The 23219-nt window shown below is 48.4% G+C and overlaps 1 protein-coding gene across 1 annotated transcript in view; it reads left to right on the top strand.

The window, feature by feature from the left end:
- wdr18 (WD repeat domain 18) overlaps window positions 1-23219 on the top strand; it is a 79500-nt gene that overhangs the window by 20720 nt on the left and 35561 nt on the right. Inside the window, exons 3-5 of the mRNA XM_039767159.1 lie at window positions 4700-4833; window positions 10515-10656; window positions 21896-22039. Of these exons, the coding sequence (XP_039623093.1) occupies window positions 4700-4833; window positions 10515-10656; window positions 21896-22039 (420 nt within the window). The remainder of the gene's footprint in view (window positions 1-4699; window positions 4834-10514; window positions 10657-21895; window positions 22040-23219) is intronic.

The raw sequence follows: 23219 nt of genomic DNA, 5'->3' as shown, positions 1-23219 counted from the left end.
TGGAGCCAGGATGACACACACATGGAAAGCTGAACTGTCCAATGAATACTTGCTTGTTGCACCAGCATCCAGTACGACTAAAATCGGAGGAAGCTGTGCTGGTAGGTGCAGCACGCAGCTTCACTGTTCAGAGCTAAGCTGCTGGAGCTGGAAGGAGGTAATCAACTCTTAAACTCCTGTATAGGTCTGTCTTGGCTAACACAATGCAGCTTGATTTTAACTTGATCATCTAGAATACCCATAAGCCTTAATAGATAAAATGAAACGCTAAAATGTTTTTATGTATAAAGCGTTTATGAGCTAGCATGCAAGTTTACTTAGTTTCCTTTTTAGATTTTGGTGAGCCAAAAGGCCCAGCAGAGTCGCCATGTCCCAAAATAAAAACTTGTTTCCTCAATTTCCCCAAAAACACCTCGTTCTTGGTCCTTAACCCTTAAACCGCCAGAACCGGCTATAGTTGGTTCTCAATGCAATTTGCCAGCACGCCGGAGCTGATCAGTCCATGCCGTACATTCACTGAGCAGGACCACTGGCGCCCCCTAGTGAAGCAGTGTCATTGTCCCTGGGATTAAGCCGCTGCACTAGACTGGCCTGCCAGCGTCAGCGTTGGCTTCTGTGTGCTCGTGTTCAGCCAGTTCAAGCGATGGCTCAGTGATTACTGAATTTCATCAATGGCGTCACTTGCACCTTGTACATATTGTTCCAGTAGTTTCTTTTATAGCTTTTACAGTTCACTAGCAGTGTGTAAAACGATCTGTGCTTCAGTAATTGTAATGCCCTTTGCATGGGAAAAAAAAAATGTGTTCCATTAACATTTCACTTTTTTTTGGTGAATTGTGACGTTTACTTAAATAGTGTAGCAAAAAAGTATTTGACGTCCAGGGATGCATTAACTCCCCAAGTATGTGGGAGTTTAAGGGTTAAAAAAACAAGGTAAGTGAAAAGCAAGCAGGCCACACTCAAAATAAAAGTAGCAGCATGAAAACTAATAGTGCCTGTCGAAGCAACTCCTTTAATAGTCAAGAGTTCTAAGACCAATAACAAGGCCTATTGATCCTGGATCTAAACCTCAACAGTATCACGGCCGGCCTCATCCTTCAGCTGTGAGAAAGAGAATGGCGTTTGAACCTTTGGCTCGAGGCAGTGCTTACGGGTACATCAAGTTGAAGTGAGTGCTATTTTCGAAACCCAAATAAATTAATTCAGTAAATGCACAACTGTCAGTGGGATTCAGTATGGCTGCACAAACAGCATGTCAAGTTGACTAAACGTCACTTGTTACCCGAGAACAGTAGTTAAAGCAGTTAATTGCACTTTTCTTAAGCATAAAATCACATTGTTGAAATTAGCAAGTAGGTGGCATCGCTAGTCCAAAACCACGAGATGCCACACATGTGAGTACAAACAAGCAGGCAAAAGACACTGCTGTGAAAAAGTATTTGCCCCCTTCATATTATCGTCTTAATCTCACACACTGCCAATGGGAAGTTGTCACATTTTCATGTTGTGTGACATTAAATCACCGCACATTTCATTTGACTTTTTTGACAGAGCACAGAAATAGACTCACTGATACTGAAGTAAAAACGGATCACTGCAAAGTGCCGTAAATTAATGACAAACATAAAACTGAACCCATAAATCTTCAGATCAGTATGTAGTAGATGGCAGCCATGTGTCTTGTGGACGAAATCTCAGACCCGACAGCAGGTGCGGTTATAAAGCAGCTTTATTTTCAGAGTCACGGTGAGAAGTCTGTATGCTCAGATCGCTGTCCAACAGTTCTGCCATTTCTCCCTCTTTGGCAAGTGCTGCCATGCATTTGTTCAATCTGGACAAGAACTGACCATTCAGCCGACACCCAAAGTTCACCAGTTCTATCCACTTAATTCTTCTAAAGTGCCATCAAAACAAGTCCCTAAAGTCCTCCTGTCCATCACACTGCTTGGTCACGTATTCCAAGTGTCTGTGATTCTCTGTGTAAAGAAAAACTTCCTAATGTTTGTGTGAAGTTTCCCCCTAATGAGTTTCCAGCTGTGTCCCAGTGTTCTTGATGGACTCATTTTGAAGTCACCTTCTCGATCCACTGGACTAATGCCCTTCATCATTGTAAACACTTCACTCAGGTCTCCTCTTCATCGCTGTAAAGGCTCAGCTCTTGTAATCTTTCCTCATCACTCATCCCCTGTAGCCCTGAATCAGCCGAGTTGCTCTTCTCTGGACCTTCTCTTGTGCTGTTTTGTCCTTTTTGTAGCCTGGAGATCCAAACTGCACGCAGGACTCCAGATGAGGCCTCACCAGTGTGTTATAAAGCTGAGCAGACCCTCCTGTGACTTGTACTGCACCCCTCAAGGCGCTATATAACCTGACACTCTTCTTCATGGCTTCTCAACACTGACTGTGTGGCAGTTGATAGTGTTGAGTCCACTGTGAGTCCTAAAACCTTTTGTGTATTCAAACATCACAGTTTTATTTCCTCCATGTGATATTTTACATTTCCTGACATTAAATGTTGTTGTCCTCAAATCTGCCCAGGCCTGTCTGCTGTCCGAGTCCCTCTGTGATGATTCAGCAGATTTGATCTGCCAGTCTTCCTTTCTCGATATCCTCTGCAGACTTCACCAGCGTGTTATTTATATTCCTATCCAAATCTCTCTATGTAGTAATCCAACGTCTGTCTGTCCGCTTTTCACGAGGGAACTACTTCATGGATTTAGATCAAGTTTTTCTTGTAGAATTTGCTTGAACATTCCGGTTGATTTTGCAACTTCTCTCATCGTGCTAAGTATCAGAGTTGACTTGCAGGAGCGATATATTCACGGTAATCTGTGGGCTGAGGGGAGGGGGATGCGTGATATCAGGAGTGGGGAGTCCCTCTGCCTGTCGCCACATGTTGGAGTGCGTTGCTAGCGATACCTGTTTGTTTATTGACGTGGTAATAGGCAACTTTTTTTTTTTTTTTTCTTGAGTAAAGCAAGTCGTGATTTCCCTTTCCATTCATTTGCTTTGCAGACACTTATATACATAGGGCGTCAACATAATCGAGTAACGTCAATCCAGGCACAGTTTTGAACAGGTGTAGCAGGACAAGGGGACAGGTGACAGATTTCAAAGCTGCACTGAGTGTCACCTCAGCTCCCCTTTCTCTGCTATTTCATGTTGTCTGACAGTCTGAGGCATTTAATGTAGAAAAGACCAGGAAGTCTGGCAGGGGCAGACACCCCCAAGGCCAGTGGGTAGCCTGGTGCAGAGCAGGTGGGTGTCACTGGTGCCACGTCCATTATGTTAATGGCTGCATGTGATGCCTCTGTTCGTTTATCAGGGCCGTGTATGGAGGAGCCATTAGCCAGAATTGCAGCTCCCCCCTGATTAGTCACATTGTCATCGGCCGGGAGTCCTGTGGTCTCATTTCTCATCACTTCTATAGTGGGATATAAATGGCAGTAATGAAAACCTTATTTGTCTTGGAAGACAGTTGGATTTTCCTGCTTTATTAAATTAAACTCTGCTGGATTTTTAAGTAATAGACGGGACCCCCAATCCAGAAGTAATTTATTTTACAACTCGCTGTAGATAGTTTGATACTTTAATAATCCCAAGGGGAAATTCACAAAGTCCAGCAGGAGCATACTGATAAAAAACAATATTAAAGAGTGATAACAATGGAGGTATAACAGACAGTAACTTTGTATAATGTTAACGTTTACCCCCCAGAGTCGCATAGTGTGGGGTCTCCTCGGTCAGTCTGTCAGTCTGTGGCTGAAGCTGCTCCTCTGTCTGGAGATGATCCTGTTGAGTGGATTCTCCATGATTGACGGGAGTCTGTCTGCTCAGCGCTAGGTATGGATATATCTATTATAATAAAAAGAATCTTTAACAGCCCGCAAGACAAAAGGACAGCAGCTGTACAGGCTCTTAAATGTTCGATGCACTGCGTGACTCGCAGATCACACGGCACGGCAGCAGCTGATTGAGCGTAGAGGAGGTTAAAAAACTGTTTCCCATCGCATCACTGTGTAAGAGGGGGTTTCAGAGGAGCAACAGCATCTCCTCCGCGCGCGTTCAGCCACCCTCTTCACAACGTGAGCGGAAGTGGCTGGCGCACAGTTTTGCCAGTAATGTCTCTTATTCTGCAGTCTGTTAATCAGGACCCTCCGAGGTCAGTAAAACGATTTCTTTAACTGGATTGAGCGTTTACACGGTGTTTTAGAAACGGGGTGCCTGTGAATAACCAGGTGAGTGAAAACCGGATTAAACGTTTAGATGGTGTGTCAGGTGTCTGTGAAGCGCATGCAGACGTGCTAGGCGGGCAGAGTGGCAAAGTGCTTACGGCTTTGGACTTCACGCCCTGCTACTGACACTGAGCGAGTCACTTCACCCGTCTGTGCTCCAGTTGTACCCGAGATGTGGCAAGTCGCCACGGTGTCCAACAAGGCTTCGTTGACGAGCGTTTCCAGTGTCAGGTCGGCCTCCTTTGAGGGCACAGTGTGGCCTGCCACCCGCTTAGCCTTGTTAAGCGTTTCTGTAGACATTGTGGGCGCACAAGGGGCTCATCCACGAAAATGAGGCCACAAGAGGGCAGGGCAGAGGAGCCATTAGGACAGTGAAGTCTGTCCCCCGTTGGCCAGCGCGGTCGTGTCGGCGTCTCGTTTGCCTTTCCTCGTCCTCGCGTTGTGATGCCACTCTTGTTTTTTTTCAGGTTTCAAGTGGTAACTTGTTGGCGCTGCTGAGCCGACATTATCAGGATGTCACCTGCATCCGCTTCACCGATGACAGCAGCCACTTCATCTCCGGAGGCAAAGACAACCTGGCGCTGGTGTGGAGCCTCAACAGGTATGGCATGGTGGCGAGGGGGCTGGTGGGCGGGCACTGCACATATTCACAGGGAGCTGCTTTTAGACCACCTTCCATTTCCTTATTTGGCTGACGCCTGGCGCCTTACGACATTTCAGATGCAGTTGCTTCCGTTTCTTCTGGGTTCCCCAGACAGGCGGGTGACGCGCCTCACTTGGGGTCTCACTAGCAGGATTTGAACCCTCAACCTCAGGAATTGAAGTCTGGAGCCTTGACCACTGCGCCACTCCGCCTCTATTCTTGACACTTTGGTTGGAGGCCGGTCTTCCCACAAGCTTGTGCAAGGCGCTATATAACGAAATTCTGAGGAATACGACGTAAGCGCGGGCCACTTGACTGCACCCCTCAGTGAAGAGGCTGCCCTGGCGGCGCTTTTATTGTGTCAGACCTCCGTGCCAAACTGTACGCTAAGCACATTTTGGGAGCCGAAGATTAATTTGCTGACATTTACAGCCGTGCAGAACAAATCCTGGCAGATTAAGGGATGTCTTCCGAGGACAGGTGGAGGCCGCCGAATATCGTGCCCGCTGGATTTATGTTTGCCGGGGCAGCGTTGCGTGAAATTTCATACAATGGCAAGCGTTCGTTGCTGACACGGGTACCGCTGAAGCAAAACAAAAAGAAGAACACTGGCGTTCCATCAAAGCTTATCGGGCCGCAGGCTGAATAAGATGGCAGCATACCAGCGAGGGGGAAGCTCCTTGTGAATTCGGAGTCCATTACTCAAGAGGGCGGTTGTGCTGCCATTACACCGATTAATTATCTGAAGGGCAAATTAGCCATTGACGGGAGCGTGACGGGCACCTCTTGACGGCCTGGCAATAGCTGTCGTCTGTTTTGCTGACCACGTGAGCAGGCCGCTCGCCTCAGTGCCCGCTGTCCGTTTGTATCTCATGTCCAACACGTCGAGATTTGATGAATCCCTGGGGGGTGCTGCCCTCATCGGCGGCAGTTGGCAGGCTGCTCCCGGTCTTTAACGTTTGTGCCCCCTTTAAGACAGGCTGGCATTTGGCTGACTTCCTCACCTCATCGGTGAAAATGTATCTGTCACGTCGGCCCTTAAGATGCCAGATGAGTTAGTGATGGCTTGGATTCTTTAAAGTACGAGATTAAGGACGCCCACCCGGACCAGGGGCTGGCAGCCTAAGGCGGAGAACGTCAGGCTGCCAGTCATAGATAAGCTGGCGGTTTGATGCCAAGTTTCACGTACGCGCGTCTGATCTCGTCTTCGGTTTTGTGTGTGAAGAGGGTTCAGTCTTGGTTTGACGTCCTTGTCTAATCCATCACATTCAGAAGGTAATCGGACCCCCTTCACTTTCTCCATCCGTTTGTGTCTTCAGCTGGGAAGCTGGAGCCGACCCCAGTAGGCATTAAGGGGAAGGCAGGAGCCACCACTGGACATGGTGTGGGGTGAACCCCCACGCAGACCTGTAGGACCACCTTGGCATTGTCGCAGTTCACTTTGTTGTAGACGTCATTTGAAGGGGCTGAGTGTGCCATTTGTAACCCATCAATCTACACTCGTTAACTCCAAGGTCTGCAAATTTAGTGAAAATCACCGACTGAGTGTTCAGCCCCTCTGCTCTGGTCCCCCACATTGTGCTTGTGCACCTCCTGGTGGCTTGAATTCTCCTAAAGCTGTTTCTAGAACTTGATTGGCACCCAACCTGGTCCTTGTTTAGAAGGCACCTGTATCCCTGTGTATAGAGGGTCCCACAATTCGCACTACATGGTAAACCATCAAGTCCAAGGGACCCTCAGTAGACCCCTGTGGAAGTCTAGGGCGCTGCAGCCACCCCACCACTTGCACAGCACAAACACGGCACCGAAGCGCAGCCCTTTTCACCTCCACTCCTCCTCACAGACTTCGTACTTCTCATACACTCTGGCCCCCTTTTATAGGACACCCAGAAGGGCTCCAGGTGCCCAAGTGCTGCCAAACAGGGCCCAGTAAAAGTCCAGGCTCCCCCTGGTGGTGGCCATGGGCCCAGCAGGCTTGAGCTCCAATGCTCCAAACCCGTAGCCCTGCTCCAAGCCAATGGCGCTTTTCCACTGCATAGTACGGCACAGCACGGTTCAGTACAGCTCACCTTGGTTCGGCTCAGTTTGCGTTTCGACTGCAGTTTATTACGCTTTAGAAAGGCGAGATTATTCCGTGTCGTTATAGTTGCGCCGCCTCTACTGCTCGCTCTTCATTTTTTTTTAACTTGTCCCTACACTGTTTGTAAGTCCGATGTTAGCCGTGTGCGCCCAAGAGCTTAGCGACCTCCTGAAAAACTTTTTCATTCCGCGTCGTCCCATCCAGCTCTCGCTGGATCTGCTCCTCAGCTACCAACGAGAGGAACGTCTGTACTTCCTCAATAGATCTCGAAACAGCCATTTTTGGTTAAAACAAAATGGTGCGTCCGAACCTTCGCTGGCTGTGCTAAAAATCTAAGCGGGTCTGTTGTGTCTCGTGTCGCAAGTTCAGTGGCGCGTAATGGCGATTTTCTCCGGCCAATCAGTGACCAGCAGAGTTTACCGTCACGTTTTGGTAGCGGTTCGGGGCGCTTGGAACCTCGGCTGAGGTGGTACTAAAAAAAGGACCAGGTACCAGGTACTGTTCCCAGTGGAAAACCCCCCAAAAGTGAGCTGAACTGAACCGTGTTGTGCCGTACTATGCAGTGGAAAAGCGCCTCAAGGGAGCTGCCCTCTGAGTGCCCAGAATGTGCCATAAGCGTCCCAGCTGGGTAAGGATCCTGGTGGTCCGCCACATCCTTCATGATAAAAGTACAGTGAGGCACAGACCTGCACAAGGGGATCAAAGCATTTGTAAAGCTTTCAGTGTTCCTACAGTCGGGGCACTGGGGTCTTGAGGATCGTGAAGTGGAAGAAGTTTGGAACCACCAGGACCCTTCATAGATTTGGCTGTCTGGCCAAACTGAGTAACTGGACAAGAAGGGGCTTGGACAGGGAGGTGACCACCGACCCAGTGGTCACTCTAAGTGAGCTTCAGAAGACCTCTGCTGAGGTGGGAGAAAATGTCAGAAGGAAGACCACCTCGGCCATCAGCCGGACGTTTATGGTGGTGCGGCCGGACGGCAGCCACACTTGAGTAAAAGGTGTTTAAAGGGCTCAGGGAAGATTCTGTGGTCTGACCCTTAAGGGTTTGCTTCCTGGGTTCCTCCTGTGTGGAGTTTGCATGTTCTCCCCGTGTCTGCGTGGGTTTCCTCCCACAGTCCAAAGGCATGCAGGTTAGGTGGATTGGCGATCCTAGATTGTCTCTAGTGTGTGCTTGGGGTGTGTGTGCCCTGCCCGGGGTTTGTTTCCTGCCTTGCACCCTCTGTTGGCTGGGATTGGCTCCAGCAGACCCCTGTGACCCTCTAGTTAGGATATAGCGGGTTGAATGATGGATGGATGGATGGATGTTTCATTACTTTCAGCTTTCACAACAGTGCCCTCTAGTGATCACAGTATATTGATGCTTGAGTGATAAAGGTGCATGATATCTTTACTTTCAGCCTTACCCCAAACAGCGCCCTCTAGTGACCATAATATATTAGCATGCTGTGTGATGAAGACGCACCTTTTTTTCAGGGTTGGGGTGAGGTCACAATAGCCATCACAACATAATGCCTTGAGTGACAAAGGCACACAAATGTGATACTTTTAGCCTTACCCCAAGTTTAGTTGGGTTTCACCATAGCGCCCTCTAGTGATCACAACATGTTAATGCCATGAGTTGTAAGGCACACAGATTCATTACTTTTGGCTTTCACAATGGTGCCCTCTAGAGATCGCAGCTTATGAATGTCCTGCATGATAGAAGTGCACCCTTTTATTATTTTCAGGTTTATCTCAGGTCACAATGTAACACCCTGAGTAATAGACAGATGCAGTTTCATTTCTTTCACATTTCACAACAGCGCCCTCTAGTGATCACAATATGTTAATGCCCTACGTGATAAAGGCACATCTTGTTGTTTTCATAATTTTTTAGCTTTATCTGAGGTTTGGAGAGCTGTCACAATAGCGCCCTCTAGTGATTACAACATATTAATGCCCCGAGTTGTAAGGCACTCAAATTCATTCCTTTCAAGTTTCACAACAGCGCCCTCTAGTGATGACAGTTTATTAATGCTCTGTGTGATAAGACACACCCTTTTATTCTTTTAAGTACACCTCAGGCTTTGTCACAACAGCGCCCTCTAGTAAATGGTAAATGGCCTGTATTTGATATAGCGCCTACTAGAGTTCAAAGATCCCCCCTAGGCGCTTCACAACACAACAGTCATGATCAGTTCATTAACATCAGACCCTTAGGCTGTGACCCTGACCAGCGAGATGTGGGTGTAATGCAGGTGTAAATGTCCGTGTTCTGCATGTATGTGTGACAGTTTTGACCCTGTGATCCTCTGAAGCTGGGTGTCATTGCAGTGACAAAGCCAAGCAGGTAATCGGTGACCTCTTAGTAGTGAAGGCTCTACTTCCTCCCTTCTTCTCATCCCTCACATTTTTACACCCTTTTGGGTGTTTTGACATTTTGGTGCGGGGGTCCCCATTCAGGCTGATTCCTGCCATGCCCCCCCTAGCATAGCTGGCATTGGCTGAAGCCCTGCTATAACCCTGAGTTGGATCAGACAGGTTTAAGGAGGTGCCATGGTGTCACTTGAGAGGAGCCGAGTCCTTTAAGACTGAAACGGACAAAATCGAATAGAGCAGCAAAAGCTGCTGTCTGGGCGATGAGCAGGTGTCTCGAGGGGGCACAATGCCACTCGTGAAGTCAGACATGAACACTTAGGGCGGCGCGACAGACCACATGAAACGGGCACACACAAGTGGCACATGGCTGACGTCGTCTAACTGGAGCCATCCTTGCACCAAGCGGTCGTGCCCTGTAGTTCATGGGTCATGATGTCTTTAACGGTGAACACCACCCCGAGGACCTTTGACGAAAGGAAATGGCAATAAGCAGACCAACGTTTGACCAGTAAAGAAGTATATAGCGCCTTTCTCATCAGACAGAAGGTATTTCACAAAAGAATATGGCAAGGAACGTACAATTGCTGCGGTGGGATGGTGCCCTGTCCGGGATTTGCTCCTGCCTTGCGCCCTGTGCTGGCTGCGATTGGCTCCAGTTAACCCCTGTGACCCTGTGCTAGGATATAGCGGGTTTGGACACTGACTGACTGACTGACTGACTGAGTGACGTACAGTTGGTTACAGTTTATATGTCACCTTTCACATTGAGTAGCTTTGGTAAACAATTTACAAAATAATATGACCAGCAGCGTACAGTTGGTTAATATTTGCTGTATATGGCAGCGGAGTGGTGGCTCTGAGTCTAAGGATCTGGGTTGGTATCCTGAAGGTGCCCGGTTCGAATCCCTGTCACTGCCAAAAGAGATCCATCTATCATATAGCGCCTTTCTCACATAACGCTGCCAAACGCGATGCACCTGATCAGTTAAGCTTTATGTTGCGTCCTTCTCATTGGACAGCAGCACAACGTCCACTGAAGCAGAGAGACGCACACGTGGCCCTCTCCTTACACAGCGGCTCGGTCACTTTGGTGACAGTGTGGCCCGCCCAGGGCGTCCTTTAACAAGTCCTGTAAACTGCGGGGCCCCACTAAGTGCTGATTCTCACGTCCATCTTCTTTGTCTTTCTTTCTCCTAAAGTGTTCTACAGACGGAGCCGACACGCAGCTCGGAGCCCCGACACGTCTGGACGCGCCACTCTCTGCCCGTCACGGACATCCACTGTGGCCTGATGGGTCCTCAGGCGCGTGTGGCCACGGCGTCCCTCGATCAGACGGTCAAGGTAAGGCCAATGGAGATATTCGATGTGACTTGGTGTGTAGATGGGGGCAGCTTGTGGGGCGTCCCAGAGTTCAGCCACTCCATGCGAGACCCCCTTCATGATCCAATTGCTCTCCCACAAACACTGGACCCTTCATCGTTCTCCTCCTCTTCCTCTCGTCATGACTCTGATACCCCAGCTGTAATGGGGTGACCTCTTTACAGTTGATAAGGGTAGGTGACCATTTTTAGGAGCTCCCTCTCAAGCTGAAACATTAGTGGAGGTTTATGGCCATCTAGTGCCCTGTGGGGGGACATATTGCCACAGCTAACAGGACTTCCACTGCCCCTCAATTATCCAGTGAAGGTGCCTCCAATGTCCCCATCCAGGTGGCCATGCCAGTTAGTCACATCCTTCCCTGTGGGCTTCCAGCAGTAACCTCTACCTGCCCACAATGCCGGGTCGGAAACCGGGAATACGCAGCTGTTAAGGACACGCAGAGTGCCTGAGGAGGACCAGGAGATGATCAACGTCGAAAAGGAATGTGGAGGGTCAAAATACCAGGTGACAAAATGAGAACCGGGAGTCGGGACAAGAGGACCAAACACACACACACACAGGGGCCGTCCTCCCGAGACAGAAATGGGTAACGGCCATCAAAGAGAAATTCCACAGAGTCGGAATTTAAACAAATGGGACATTTCTGGGAATTAATAACCAACAATAGACTCCCTGGTGGAATTAGCGGCCCACCTTCAGCCCTTCTGTGGAGACCCTCGGCCTTTAAAGAAACCCCTCTGGAGACTCCAGTGGCGGCCTATTCCCGATTTACTCATTCGCGCCGTTTTCATTGGCCGTTCTGTCGTGGAGTAAGACTTCGCCGTTGTATTGCAGTTCACTCGGCTGATGGTTTTTACGAGTGAAACCCAAATCTGCTTATCGTGTTCTGGGCACAGACATCCATTCTTAAAATATTATGAGGCGCCAAGCACAGAATCACAAACACTCCTGCCAAATATCTGAACTTACCATTCAAAGAGTGGACCCCGTTTCAGATTTGTACTACTTTTTGGACGGTGTGGGGGTCCGGTGCTCTACGTCGCTCACCGTAACTCTTCAAACACCTCCATGTGCGCTGAACTCTGAGTGCCGGGGGTCTTGTGCTTTTTTGCTATCATTAATATTGCAGTATCAGCATACAGTGCTTGTTTAAGGGCAGGTAGCGTTTCTAGTTGAGTTTTCTCATCGGGGGGCCCCCTTTTGGCAGCAGCTGAGCACACGACGTGTAGACGGATTTCAGCGAGTCCCTCTGCCACTGGTGCTCCTCCACACCTGCTGCCATTATTCTTCTCTTTTGGACGGTCGTTCCCTCTGTTTCTCGGACTTGTAGTCTGTGGTTGATCAGCTGCTCGGTGCTTGACTTGTGAGGGCTTGTACGCTTCGCTGTGATCGCACGGTAATCTGGATGGACGTCTCTGGGATTGTGTGAGCCCATTGAAGTCTGGCGCTCAGGATCGGACTAATCCGCTAGTGTGAAGTCTCGCTCTGTCAAGCCGCCATTCATTCTGAGCTCTGGGTTTATCTAATCTGCCTTTCTGGAGTAGACCCCTGGAGTGCTGTGTGCAGATTTGATCCTCCTTATTACACAAAAGGAAAAGTAGCAATGGAGAAAGTTAAGAGGAGGAGGGTGGTCTCAACTACGCGATTCACTAGTGAAGCTTCTGATGGACAGTTGTGGCCTCCATTTTACTAAAAAAAGACAAAGTGGCACTGGAGAAAGTCCATAGAAGAAGAACTGGGAGGAGGCCGTGAAGAGCACCATGGAGTGCAGGTGAGAAGGAAAGAGTGAAGGAGCCAACGCTTTACAGCAGGGGTGTCAACTCCAGTGCTGGGGGGCCACAGTGGCAGCAGGTTTTCATTCTAAACCATCTGTTTTTGCTGCTAATCAACTTCTTTTGCCTTCATTTTAATTAACTTGACGCAGGCCCCTTAGTTGTTTCTTTTTCCTTAATTTGCAGCCAAATAAAACAAGCTGTCATGTGATCAGCTCACCTGTTCCCATCACACAATATCTGAAAATAAAGAAAGGTGAAGGTCTCAGTAATGCTGATCTTTCGGGTCACCAAAGCATTTTGATGATGTTCTTAATCAACAGTTCTGGAAATGTCTGCTGTGGCAGAATGAGAGCAGCAACAAGCCGTGGAATTAAATAACGGGTTTAATTAACAGAAAGAATCCACTTCTCTCATTAAGAAACTGGTTGGAATGAAATTGGTTGGAGTTTGAAACCCCCAATGTAGCTGGTCATCTGTTGGCCCATTTCACGTCTCATTTCTGTCTGGCTGCCATTTAATGAAGAAAAAGAAAAAATCAGTTCAGAGGACTGATTCCTTAAAAGCAAGTCAATTAAAATGAAGGAAAAAGAAGTTAATTAGCAGTGAAAACCCGTCGCTGATTAGGAAAAGGGTTAGAATGAAAACCTGCAGCCACAAAGGCTTAGAGTTTGACACCCCTGCTTTACAGTTTGAGCCAATGGAGATTAAGAGGTGACAGGACTGAGGTGTTTTAATGACATGTGAGGGTTATATAGCGCCCTGATGTGTGGGGTACAAGTCGGGGGATGTTGTGTGTAACTCACTAGTGAAGCTCACTCTAGAGTAGTGTGTGTGTGTGTGTGTGTGAGGTTTTGGTGTCCATATTACAATGAAGGGTAAAGCAGCAGAAGAGAAAGTCCAAAGAAGAGCAACTGGGCTGATTCAGCACCATGGAGAGCGACAGAGTAGGAAAGACTGAAGGAGCCAATGGTTTACAGTTTAAGTCAATGGAGATTAAGAGGTGGCAAGATGGAGATGTGGGGGTAATATAGCGCCCTGATGTGTAGAGTACAAGTCAGGAGTTTATTGTAATATGGACACCAAAACCGCACACAAACAGTAAAGCAGCACGAGAGAAAGAGTCAGCACCATGGAGAGGAGCTGAGGACCAAAGGCTTTATGGTTTAAGTCAACAGAGAGGAGTAGGTGACACGACTAAAGTTATCTAGTTATTTTAAATTGGTGTCCATATTACGTAAAAGGCAAAGCGGCACACAGAAGAGCAGCAGCGTGGAGAGCAAGTGAGGAGGAGGAGGAACGATTGAAGGAGCCGAGCCTTTAAAATGAAAGCAAACGGAGATGAAGAGACGACGTGACTAAATATTTTAAGATGTTTTAAATCAAACTCCTCAGCAAGAACACAAGGGAGCGCCAGAGGGAAACTCGTCAAGCGTAGATTTTGTACAAACCTTAAAACATTTTTCTTCACACAGAGACACATGGAAGCGAGTGAGCAGGTAGCACAGAATTTATGGACCTTCAGAACTTGGATTATTTTGGAGCGATAAGGTGCAGGCGATTGGCGAGCTTTTAGGCCTGAATGGCGTTTTTCTAAATCGTCCTGATGAAACCTGACAGCAGCTCCGTGCCCCCCGCTGCACCTTCAGCCTACATAAAGCACACGACCCCGCGGTGGTCTCCTTTGTCGAGCAGCCATGTGAACACAGCATAACATTCCAACGATTAAAGTGACTGGCTTGAACCCGTGTCAGAGCAGCTTAGCCCAGCATAGCTGAGACGCCCGCAGCAGCCGGCAGGATGAACACAACGCCCTGGCGCTGAAGAGTGCTGCCGTTATTGGGTGGCGTCACGTGGAGCCCGAGGCACTGGTCACTTGGCCTCGTCCGCTTCTCCTTGGCTGCCCTCGCGCTGCCACGTAACTTGCATCTGACTTTCCTGATGTTTCATCTTTTCCTCCTCCTCGTTCCCTTGGGAGCCGCGGTTTGACAAACTGCATCAGGCGCTCGGGCCCAAGTGACTCCGCTCCCGAAAAGCTGTCTTTAATATTTAAAAGTACATCTGACCGTTTTTATCGAAATAAAAAATGTAGGAGCAGCCTGATAACTCGGAGAGGGCCGTTTCAGAGTCTGAGGTGTTAAGAGAGGCAGCCGTGAAGTCACCCGGTAAATCGGCTTTGTTACGGTTCAGCCGGGGTTCTGTGCTGGGGGTCTGCTGGCTTTGACTTTGCTCTTTTCTGTTTCCGTCATTTTTCTTTTCATGTGTTTTTTGGGTTTCTAATTGTTGTATTATTTGGTTGTGTGGCAGTTCTGAAAAGTGTGCCTTGTTTTGTTACAGTACTGTGAAAAAGTGTGTGCGCCCCTTCTGCTTTAGCATATTTGAGATAATGAGCCGTTTAGATGATGTGATATTAGAGAGGGAGCCTTTGGGGACACACTGCAGATTCTGACCACGTCAGCTTCGTGTTTATCCCCAGAAACACAAACCATAAAGTGTTGCATTTCTTTGCATCTGTTAACAGTAACGTGTGAAAACCAAAAACTGAATATAATGGCAGTGAGAGGCATGTCTAGTGTCCATCTGATGCAGAATTGTCATACGCGCTTCGTGAGACACGTTTTAAAGCTGTCACCAACACACGCAGGTGTGTTGTTAATGAAGTGCGGAAAACGACACTCGGTCATAACTTCGCTGAAAACGAGTGCCTGCCATGTAGGCTTTATGGACCAGACTGGACTGGATTACCCATCAGGCCTTGCAGTATCAGGAGCCAGAAAGAACCCCCGCATGTCATGTGCAGTGACAGGCTGCCAGTGACTGTGACAAGCAAATGGCTCATGGTGACATTCCTGTTACTCGTTTCAATGGTGAAATTCTGGAGGGCTGGAAAAATAGCAAATAGGATGCCATTATACAGAAGTGGTGAGCGGGCAAATCCAAGGAGCTACAGGCCAGGGAGTTTAACGTGTGTCACAGGGACATCGATGGAAGGAATCGTTAAGGACAAGACGGAGCAGCACACGGCAGGAAGAGGAGTCGGTAAAGCCACGCCGTGTCTGCTCCTGTCCTAAAAGCTTCAGCCAGCCCACCAAAAGTAACTTCAGCTGCTTCGGTTTGTGAGCAAAGCCCACTGGGGGGGCCTCATGTTGCCATCACGTGACCCTAGCGGTCCAATACCCCTGATCTGTCCTGATTATTACAAAATACCAAGTCCAGACGGACTCTCCCCCCTGTGTTGGTGGTCTCTGGTTACGTCCACAAACGTCTGCTTTTGTAAGGTTATCCCAGTTAGTATTTGAGTCGTTGAAGCCCCCCGTGACTACTTGCTTAATATCCCCCTCTCAGCTTGCCTGTTTGATATCCTTTAACGCGCTCTTATTATGAGACCCTCCTCTCTGACGCCGTTCAGTCCACACGTCCTGAGCTGAGGCTCACCTTCTGACTGATGAATCACATGCCATGCTAATGGCGATTTCCCCAGCATTTTGGTTTGGCCGTCTTTTCTAATGCGGCCCCCCGTGTCTGGTCTGCTCCTGCCCGTCTCTCTTATTCCTGTTATGTCGACGTTCTGCGAGGAGCTCCAACTCCTTTATTTATTCTTAACTCTTTGTGGGCTGAATATTTTTTTTTTCCAAAAATCATAGTTTCTGATAAGCAATAGTTTCACACAGAAATCAACATAAAATGTCTGTTGCTGCAGCTGCCAGTTTGCCAAGAATGTGTGGCAGGCTTGCTGCCAGGCTGTCTTTGCGTGGCTGGGTCACGGTCGCAGTGGCAGTCCTCCTGGCGAACATTGCCATTGGCGTGTTCAGCACCACGATTAGCTAGGGACCAGTCAGCTGAAGCCGGAACTTCACGTTTGTTTTCGAGTCCGGCGAGTCATAGTCCAGGTCAGAGATAACGGGCAAAGCTTCGTCCACAGAGTGTTTTGTTTTATGCATTTGCTTTGATCGCTCGCCATTCTGTCAGAGCCATTTTTTCTCTTGTTTGCGCCTTACTACTCACACGAGCCCAGGAACTCTCAGTTAAACCAATGAAGCTAACTTTCCTTCTAGCAACGAGAGTCCAACTAAAAGGTCCCGCTTGGTTTTGTCGCAGTTTACAGCTGATTAGCATCGTCGGCTCCTCCTTTTGACAGAAGAAAGAGTTAATAGTCCTGGCGTTGAGCAGCCACATGTCTATGAGTGTGTAGCACAGGCAGAACTTCAGAGAAGACCACCTCGCTCTTTACATTTGACTGGGGGGCTCTCTCTCTTCCTCACCCTCCCATCACTCGCTCACTTGTTCATTACATTTCTCTCTCTCTCCCTCACTCGCTCGCTCACTCTCCATTGTTCTCCTTCACTCTTTTTCTTTCTGTCTATTGTTTCCTCTCTCACTCTTTTTTGCTCTCTCTGTTTCTCAGTCTAACTCACTGTTGTTCACTCTCTCTCACTCTTGGTCCCACGTGCTCACTTTTGTTCTGTTTGGTTCTTTCATTTTCGTTCTGTCTCTCTTTCTCATTCCTCTCCCTTGTTCATTTTCATTCACTCTCTCTCTGTCTCTTTCTCTTGATCGTTTTCACACTCCCTCTCATTCTCTCATTTGCTTGCCCGCGCACTCTCCTTCACTCTCACTCTTTCTCTCTCCAGTCTAATTTCATTGCCTCTGCTAAGGACTTGTTGCCCCCGAGTTGATAGTTCACTGGTGACCACCATAATGTAACAAAGACTGAAGCCCAGCCATGCTGACCAGACCACCACACACTCATTCCTTTACCATTTGCTGGCTGCCTGTTTGTCACCAACTCTCCCGTTTGTCACCTCTACTTCGGGGGTCCCTAAGGACTTCATGAATGACAGCCTGAGCACCACACCACCCAGCAGGCCCCCCAGTGTTCTCCCAGGGGGAGGTGAGGGCCGATGTGTTCCCTTAAATGGTGCTGAGCTATTTAGCGCCTCCTGGTGGTGGGTGGAACTCCACCCAGAAGCACTGGAATGCTGAGGTGCCCATTGGGCATTGGCAATCTCTGCTGACGGCACAGCTGTCTCGGTTTTTCTGTAGACTGAGCACTTTCTAAAAGGCTCTTCATGCCCCTCCACGTGTGCTCCAGCCCCCTGTTCCTTGGTGGTCTTTGGCTCCCTCTGCCTCCACGCGCCATCACTGGTCGATGTGCCCCTCGTTTTCATTCTCTGCCTCTGCCGGCTCCTGTGGCCTGCCCGGTGAGTAACGAGACGTGAAGACGAGTCTCGGATGAGGAAGCTGGAGCGGGGCTACGGGGGACTGCAGGGTCAGCTGCTCAGACTCGTTTTTCAAGGAGGTGACAGCAGTGACAGCCTGACGCACGTATGCTCGGGATGAAGAAGAAAACGGATTGACTCCATTATTGTCCTGTGTCACTTTTGTCACCTGCCTCGCCTCTTGTCACATAACCACCGCTTACCTGACTGCCTCAGTACCTGTGCACTCTCTGACCCCCTGACCTGCCTTGTTCAGACCCCCAAGCCCTCCGTGTGCCCACTGTCCTCAGAGTCTTCCCCTTCTTGGGCTCATCCCATGTCACTTTTGTCACCCTCGCTTTGTCCAATCACATGACCTATGCCCCTTTTCCAATCTCTCCCCCCCTGCCCCACCACTATGGTGGTCTGCCACCAGCCCCCCAGCTCGTCCTTTAAAAGGACATTACAATTTCTCAAGCGTTGCGTTATTCCCATAAATCTCTCATCGCTTTAATGCGGAGTCCTGATAAATTCCATAAAATTGAGTCATAAAATCAATAACCTCTAAAAGGCTGTAAAACGCTTCCTGCCCACAGGTTTAAGGGGTGAGGGGGGTCTGGTAATTTGTCTGAGCCCCCCACCATCAAAGGACACTGGTGTGAGTGAAAGTTGTGACATAAAAGCAAATGACAATTCATCAGTTTTTCATTATTGTCCCCTCATTGTCTTTAATCATCCCTGGGTCCCCACCATGGAGTGGGCCGGGGGTCTCGTGCACAGTGAGATGTTCAGTCACCTCTAGGGGGGCATTTGGGGGAGACCAATAGGGCAGAGGCTGCGTGCCGTGCTGACGTGTGTTCAACTCCAGAAGTCGTGCAACGCAAAAACTCCCAGTATGGAGTCTATGAAAGACGCTATATAATGTGTGAGTACTGGCCGCTTTTGGGACCCTGTGTGTTGTAGGACCCCCATAGACACCTGGGAGACATGTGACACTTTTATTTATTGTTGGTTTGGCCCACGTGACTTTGTAGGTGGTCATCTTCGTGTACACTGGGAGGGGGTCCAGGCAGGGCGAGGCTTCTCGATTTGTCAGCTCTTTGCCCAGCAGTCAGTGACACCGTTAACCTGTGGATAGGTGGCTCCTGATCCTTGTCACCACATCTTACTTAATCTTCTTGTCCCCAGTACTGTCTCCTCTTCTCAGTGTGTCAGACTGTCGTAAGGGTGGGAGGGTCGGTCGGTCGGTCCTGATGTTATTTTCCTTGTTTCTTTATAAATTTTCTTATTATTGAATATTTACTACTGATGCTTTTCTTACCAAATTTCATTCAATATTCAATATTTGGTCCCCAAAGAATTAAAAATATTCCCTGTGTTTGATGTTTTTTCTGTAGTACCTCATGACACCCCCAGGTGGCAGCAGTAGACACCACAGTTAAGGCTGTAGGAGCGCAGAGCTGCTGCTGGTTGTGTGTTGGCCACTAGAGGGCCCTGTGACTGGAGTGGTCCCTGTGCCCAAGGCATCATATTAAGTAAAGTGTGATTGATTGATTGATTGATTGTACTCGGGAGGGGGGGCAGGTTTGAGATTGCCATGTTACATTAATGGAGCACACCACATGATTTAATAACATGACATCTGACAGATTGTTAAAACACACAATTCATTCGTCACGTTCTTATTCAGACTGTCACGGATTTTGTCCAAATCATCTCCTGTTGTCACAACTTCAGTTGCCTGTTAAACACGGGGGGCTGTCACTTTGACCGTACCTCTCCCGTTGTGACCCTGACCTGTCAGCCGTCCGTTATCCTGCACGAAGCCTCTGCCTCCCAAAGGCAGCACAGGGTACCACTTTACAGACCATGCGCTCTGGAGGGGTCTTCACCTCCTTCACACCACAGATAAACCCAAGTGAGCAAGCCGGGTAGACTAGTGGTGTGCAGGGCCGAGGAGGTGGCGTCTGCTGCTGTCCTGCCATGCATGTCCGATTTGGAGGAGGCTGAAGGCGGAGGACCCCATTGTGACTCGAGGGCAGCAGGTGCAGGAATTTGCTTCTTCTCAGATTTGCTGATTTTATTTCCTCAAAGTGGAGCTTGTCCACGTGTACCAGAACTGTAGGTGGGCACGACTCTTACTGGTGGTCTTCACCACTCTCCACTCTTGGCATTGCAGGAGAGTTCACTCCACAACAACAGGATGTCTTCAGTATAGTGCCTTTCTACAGCCATGAAGACACCTACTGGTGACTGAGAGGTACTGCACTTAACACGGACCTTGATGGTGTCCAAAACCTGCCTGATCCAATACAGGGTCCCGATGTTGGACGCTCAAGCCAAGTGACTTCATTGTCACACCATGCATTCAGTGGCACAAAATAACAGGACCACTGTGGTGTCACCGTTTACTTAAAGGCAGGACAAGTGCGAGACGAGTAATGAACTAAACTATACTCTGGATAGATAAATAACAGGCGAGGGAGGAGACGATTAGTAATTTGAAATAGACGTTAATAAAAAATTAATATTAATCAACAACAGGAGTGCAACAAATAGACTGCAGATAAATAAGCCACTAGGAGAAGATCGGAGTTGGGGGGCAGCACAGTTCAGCATCTGGACCACCAAGGAGTAGAAACTGCTGTAGAATATTCCAGAACTGGTATGGATGGTATGGTTCTAGAAGTGGGACAAAGAGAGCGTGAGTGGGGTGGTGGTGGTCCTCCAGAATGCTGCAGGCTTTGTGGATGCATCGCTTTATAAAGTTGTCTTTAATGGAGGGCCCAGTAGAATTGGGCGCTCCGAGACACTGCACTTCCCAAACCAGACGGTGATGTGGCCGGTCAGAGCGCTCTCGATGGGTGCCCCCTGTTGAATGTGTAGGAAGACCATGGAAGTGGAGATGCTGCTTGGCCTGGGTTGATAGGGGGGGTGGTGTGTTAATTCAGACAGGGTCTTCATTCAATCCTAAGTCAATCAATCTTCACATTATATAGCGCCTTTCACAACACAGTATGACAAGAAGACATTCCCAGCCACAGGGCCCTCTAGTGGCTGATGACACACAGCCGACAGTTGTGATTAAGTGTAGTGTCTACTGCTGCCACCTGATGGTTATCAACAGGAATTACAGTCAGACCATCACACTCGGTCCAGTGATAAAGCACACACTCCTTATGGGTGACACACACTGAGGGCGGGAGGCTCAACCCAAACAGCGAGTCCCAGGGATGAGAAGACCAAGGAGGAGAGCAGAGACCAGGATCACAGGGGTGATCAGTTAATTACCTGTTGGACTGCACTGCTAATGGTGTTTCAGCAGGTGTAGCCCATGCTCACTAGAGAGCTGCAACTCTCCAACAGGTGGAGCTGATGGTCAGTGGTTATTAGACAAGCTACTAGATTGCAGTGTACTGGTGTTTGGCTTTTGGACTGTAAGATGACTGGAGCTCTGACAGGTGGAGCCACAGCTCACTCATAATTTAATCAGCTAGTGGACAGTGAGACTGATACTTCTCCAACAGGTGGTGCTGACACTAATTGGTTATTCAACAGGCAATTGGAGTGCCAGATGATTGGCGCTCCAACAGGTGGAGCTGATGTGCACATGTTATTGGATTGAGCAGTGTCTAGTATATTTTTTGTCCCTTGTCCCCATGTAACCAGCTAGGTGCTATCATATGACAATGCCAATCTACAACACATCCTTGTATGTGCTGAGTTACCATGTCAAATAAACTTTGATTTCACGTACATTAAGCAGTCACCATTGTGGAATTTTGAGGACTTGGACTCCGTCTCACATGATTGTAGGATCTGTCAGTACAAATGGAGACCTGTGGCTTCTTCACTCCTCGACGTCTCCATGTTACGATTATATCTGTCGTTGGGGGGTAAGCAGACTGGCACACAGGAGTGACTTTGTGTATACCAAGACGTCCATTGGGGGATTCACCTGACATTCCTCTTACCCCATGTGGTCACAGTGGCCTTGTCCCGTGTGTCCCATTGCTGTGCTGTACGCGGATATCAGGTGCCCAGAATGAGCTCATAGTGTGGGGTGGGAAAAGGCGGGCAAAGTCCAGCTGGTCTCGTGTCCTGCTGGCAGTGAGTCACTTGTGATGGAGCAGGACACACTCACACTGCGGTGTCCAAAGTGGCCTCTGCAGTCCAGTGCTCTTGTGGGCTTCATTGCTTCTAACCTTGTCCTGTATGTTCTCTCTGCAGCTTTGGGAGATCTCCTCTGGCGAGCTGCTTCTCTCAGTCCTCTTTGACGTGGGCATCATGTCGGTGACCTCTGACCCCTGCGAGCATTACCTTTTCTGTGGTGGCAGCGATGGCAACATCTTCCAGGTGACACTGTGCAGTCAGGTATGTAATCGGGCTGGGGGTCAGCGGGCCGATAGCAGAAAGTCAGTGGTGCGTATCTGGTGAAGAGCAGAGGGATTGTGGGCAGGGAACTGGTGAGGTCCGTCACGGGTCGCTTTTAATGCTCCTCCAGAGAGAAAGCAACAGAAAAGTCTCATGACTGTCACACCTTTGAGGTGGCCAGTGTCACTTCATCAAGGACTCTTGCATGGTGGGGTGGCCTTAGTGTGAGGACTTTATGTTCTCAGGGGTTTGCTGTAGATTATTGGTTCTGTTGTCTCACTCATCTATCTATCTATCTATCTATCTATCTATCTATCTATCTATCTATCTATCTATCTATCTATCTATCTATCTATCTATCTATCTATCTATCTATCTAATATAGTGTCTTTCTTATAGGCCATATAGTGCCTTTTCTATATATTTTCATGTATAAACTCAGCTCTAGAGTCGTGGCGTGTGGACTGAATGCACAGATGAGCGTCCTCTGGATTGTCAGTTTTGTGTCTCACTCTTTCTGGCCTGTAGGGGTCTCTCTAGAGTATGTGAGGACATCTGAACAGTGAAGGAGTAGCAAAATGACTTCAAAATGTAAGCCTCTGTGCCAATCAAGTGCCCCACGTCACCTGTCTGCCAGCAGCTCCTACCCACCCGCTCTTCCTCTCAAATGCACACCAGCAGCCTCTCTTTTTAACCCTTTCTTCTTGCTGTATGTTTGTTTATATAGTGCCTTTCCTGCGTAGTTGTGTGTCTAAGCTAAATATCTCTTTTCATATTCGTCTGTCATATAGCGCCTTTCACTTGTACTGTTACATTGCTGAAACTTTTTCGGTAGAGCTGTGCCGCTCCGGTGCCTTTTGATCTCACGGGTGTTCTTCTCGATGTTTTCAGTTTTTTTTTTTTGTGTACTTTATCGCACCTCTCCATTGATCAGCCACATATGTTGTAACTCTGGACTGGCAGCTCATCGTTCATTTTATGCAGAATTGCGCCATATCTTTATATCCCTAACAGAGGGTGTAGATGTATACGAATGCTCCATTGCTTACAGGAATATAATTGGACAGTTACGCCGTCAATCTGAATTTTATAGTGCCTTTCACAACTTGTGGATTCAAAGAAAAGTGACCTGTAGTTGAGTGACGTACATTAATCTGAATGTCAGGCACAGTTGATTGAT

Source organism: Polypterus senegalus, chromosome 10 (assembly GCF_016835505.1).
Source record: "Polypterus senegalus isolate Bchr_013 chromosome 10, ASM1683550v1, whole genome shotgun sequence".
NCBI classification, from domain to species: Eukaryota; Metazoa; Chordata; class Cladistia; order Polypteriformes; family Polypteridae; genus Polypterus; species Polypterus senegalus.
This window is presented reverse-complemented; position numbering and strand designations above follow the sequence as displayed.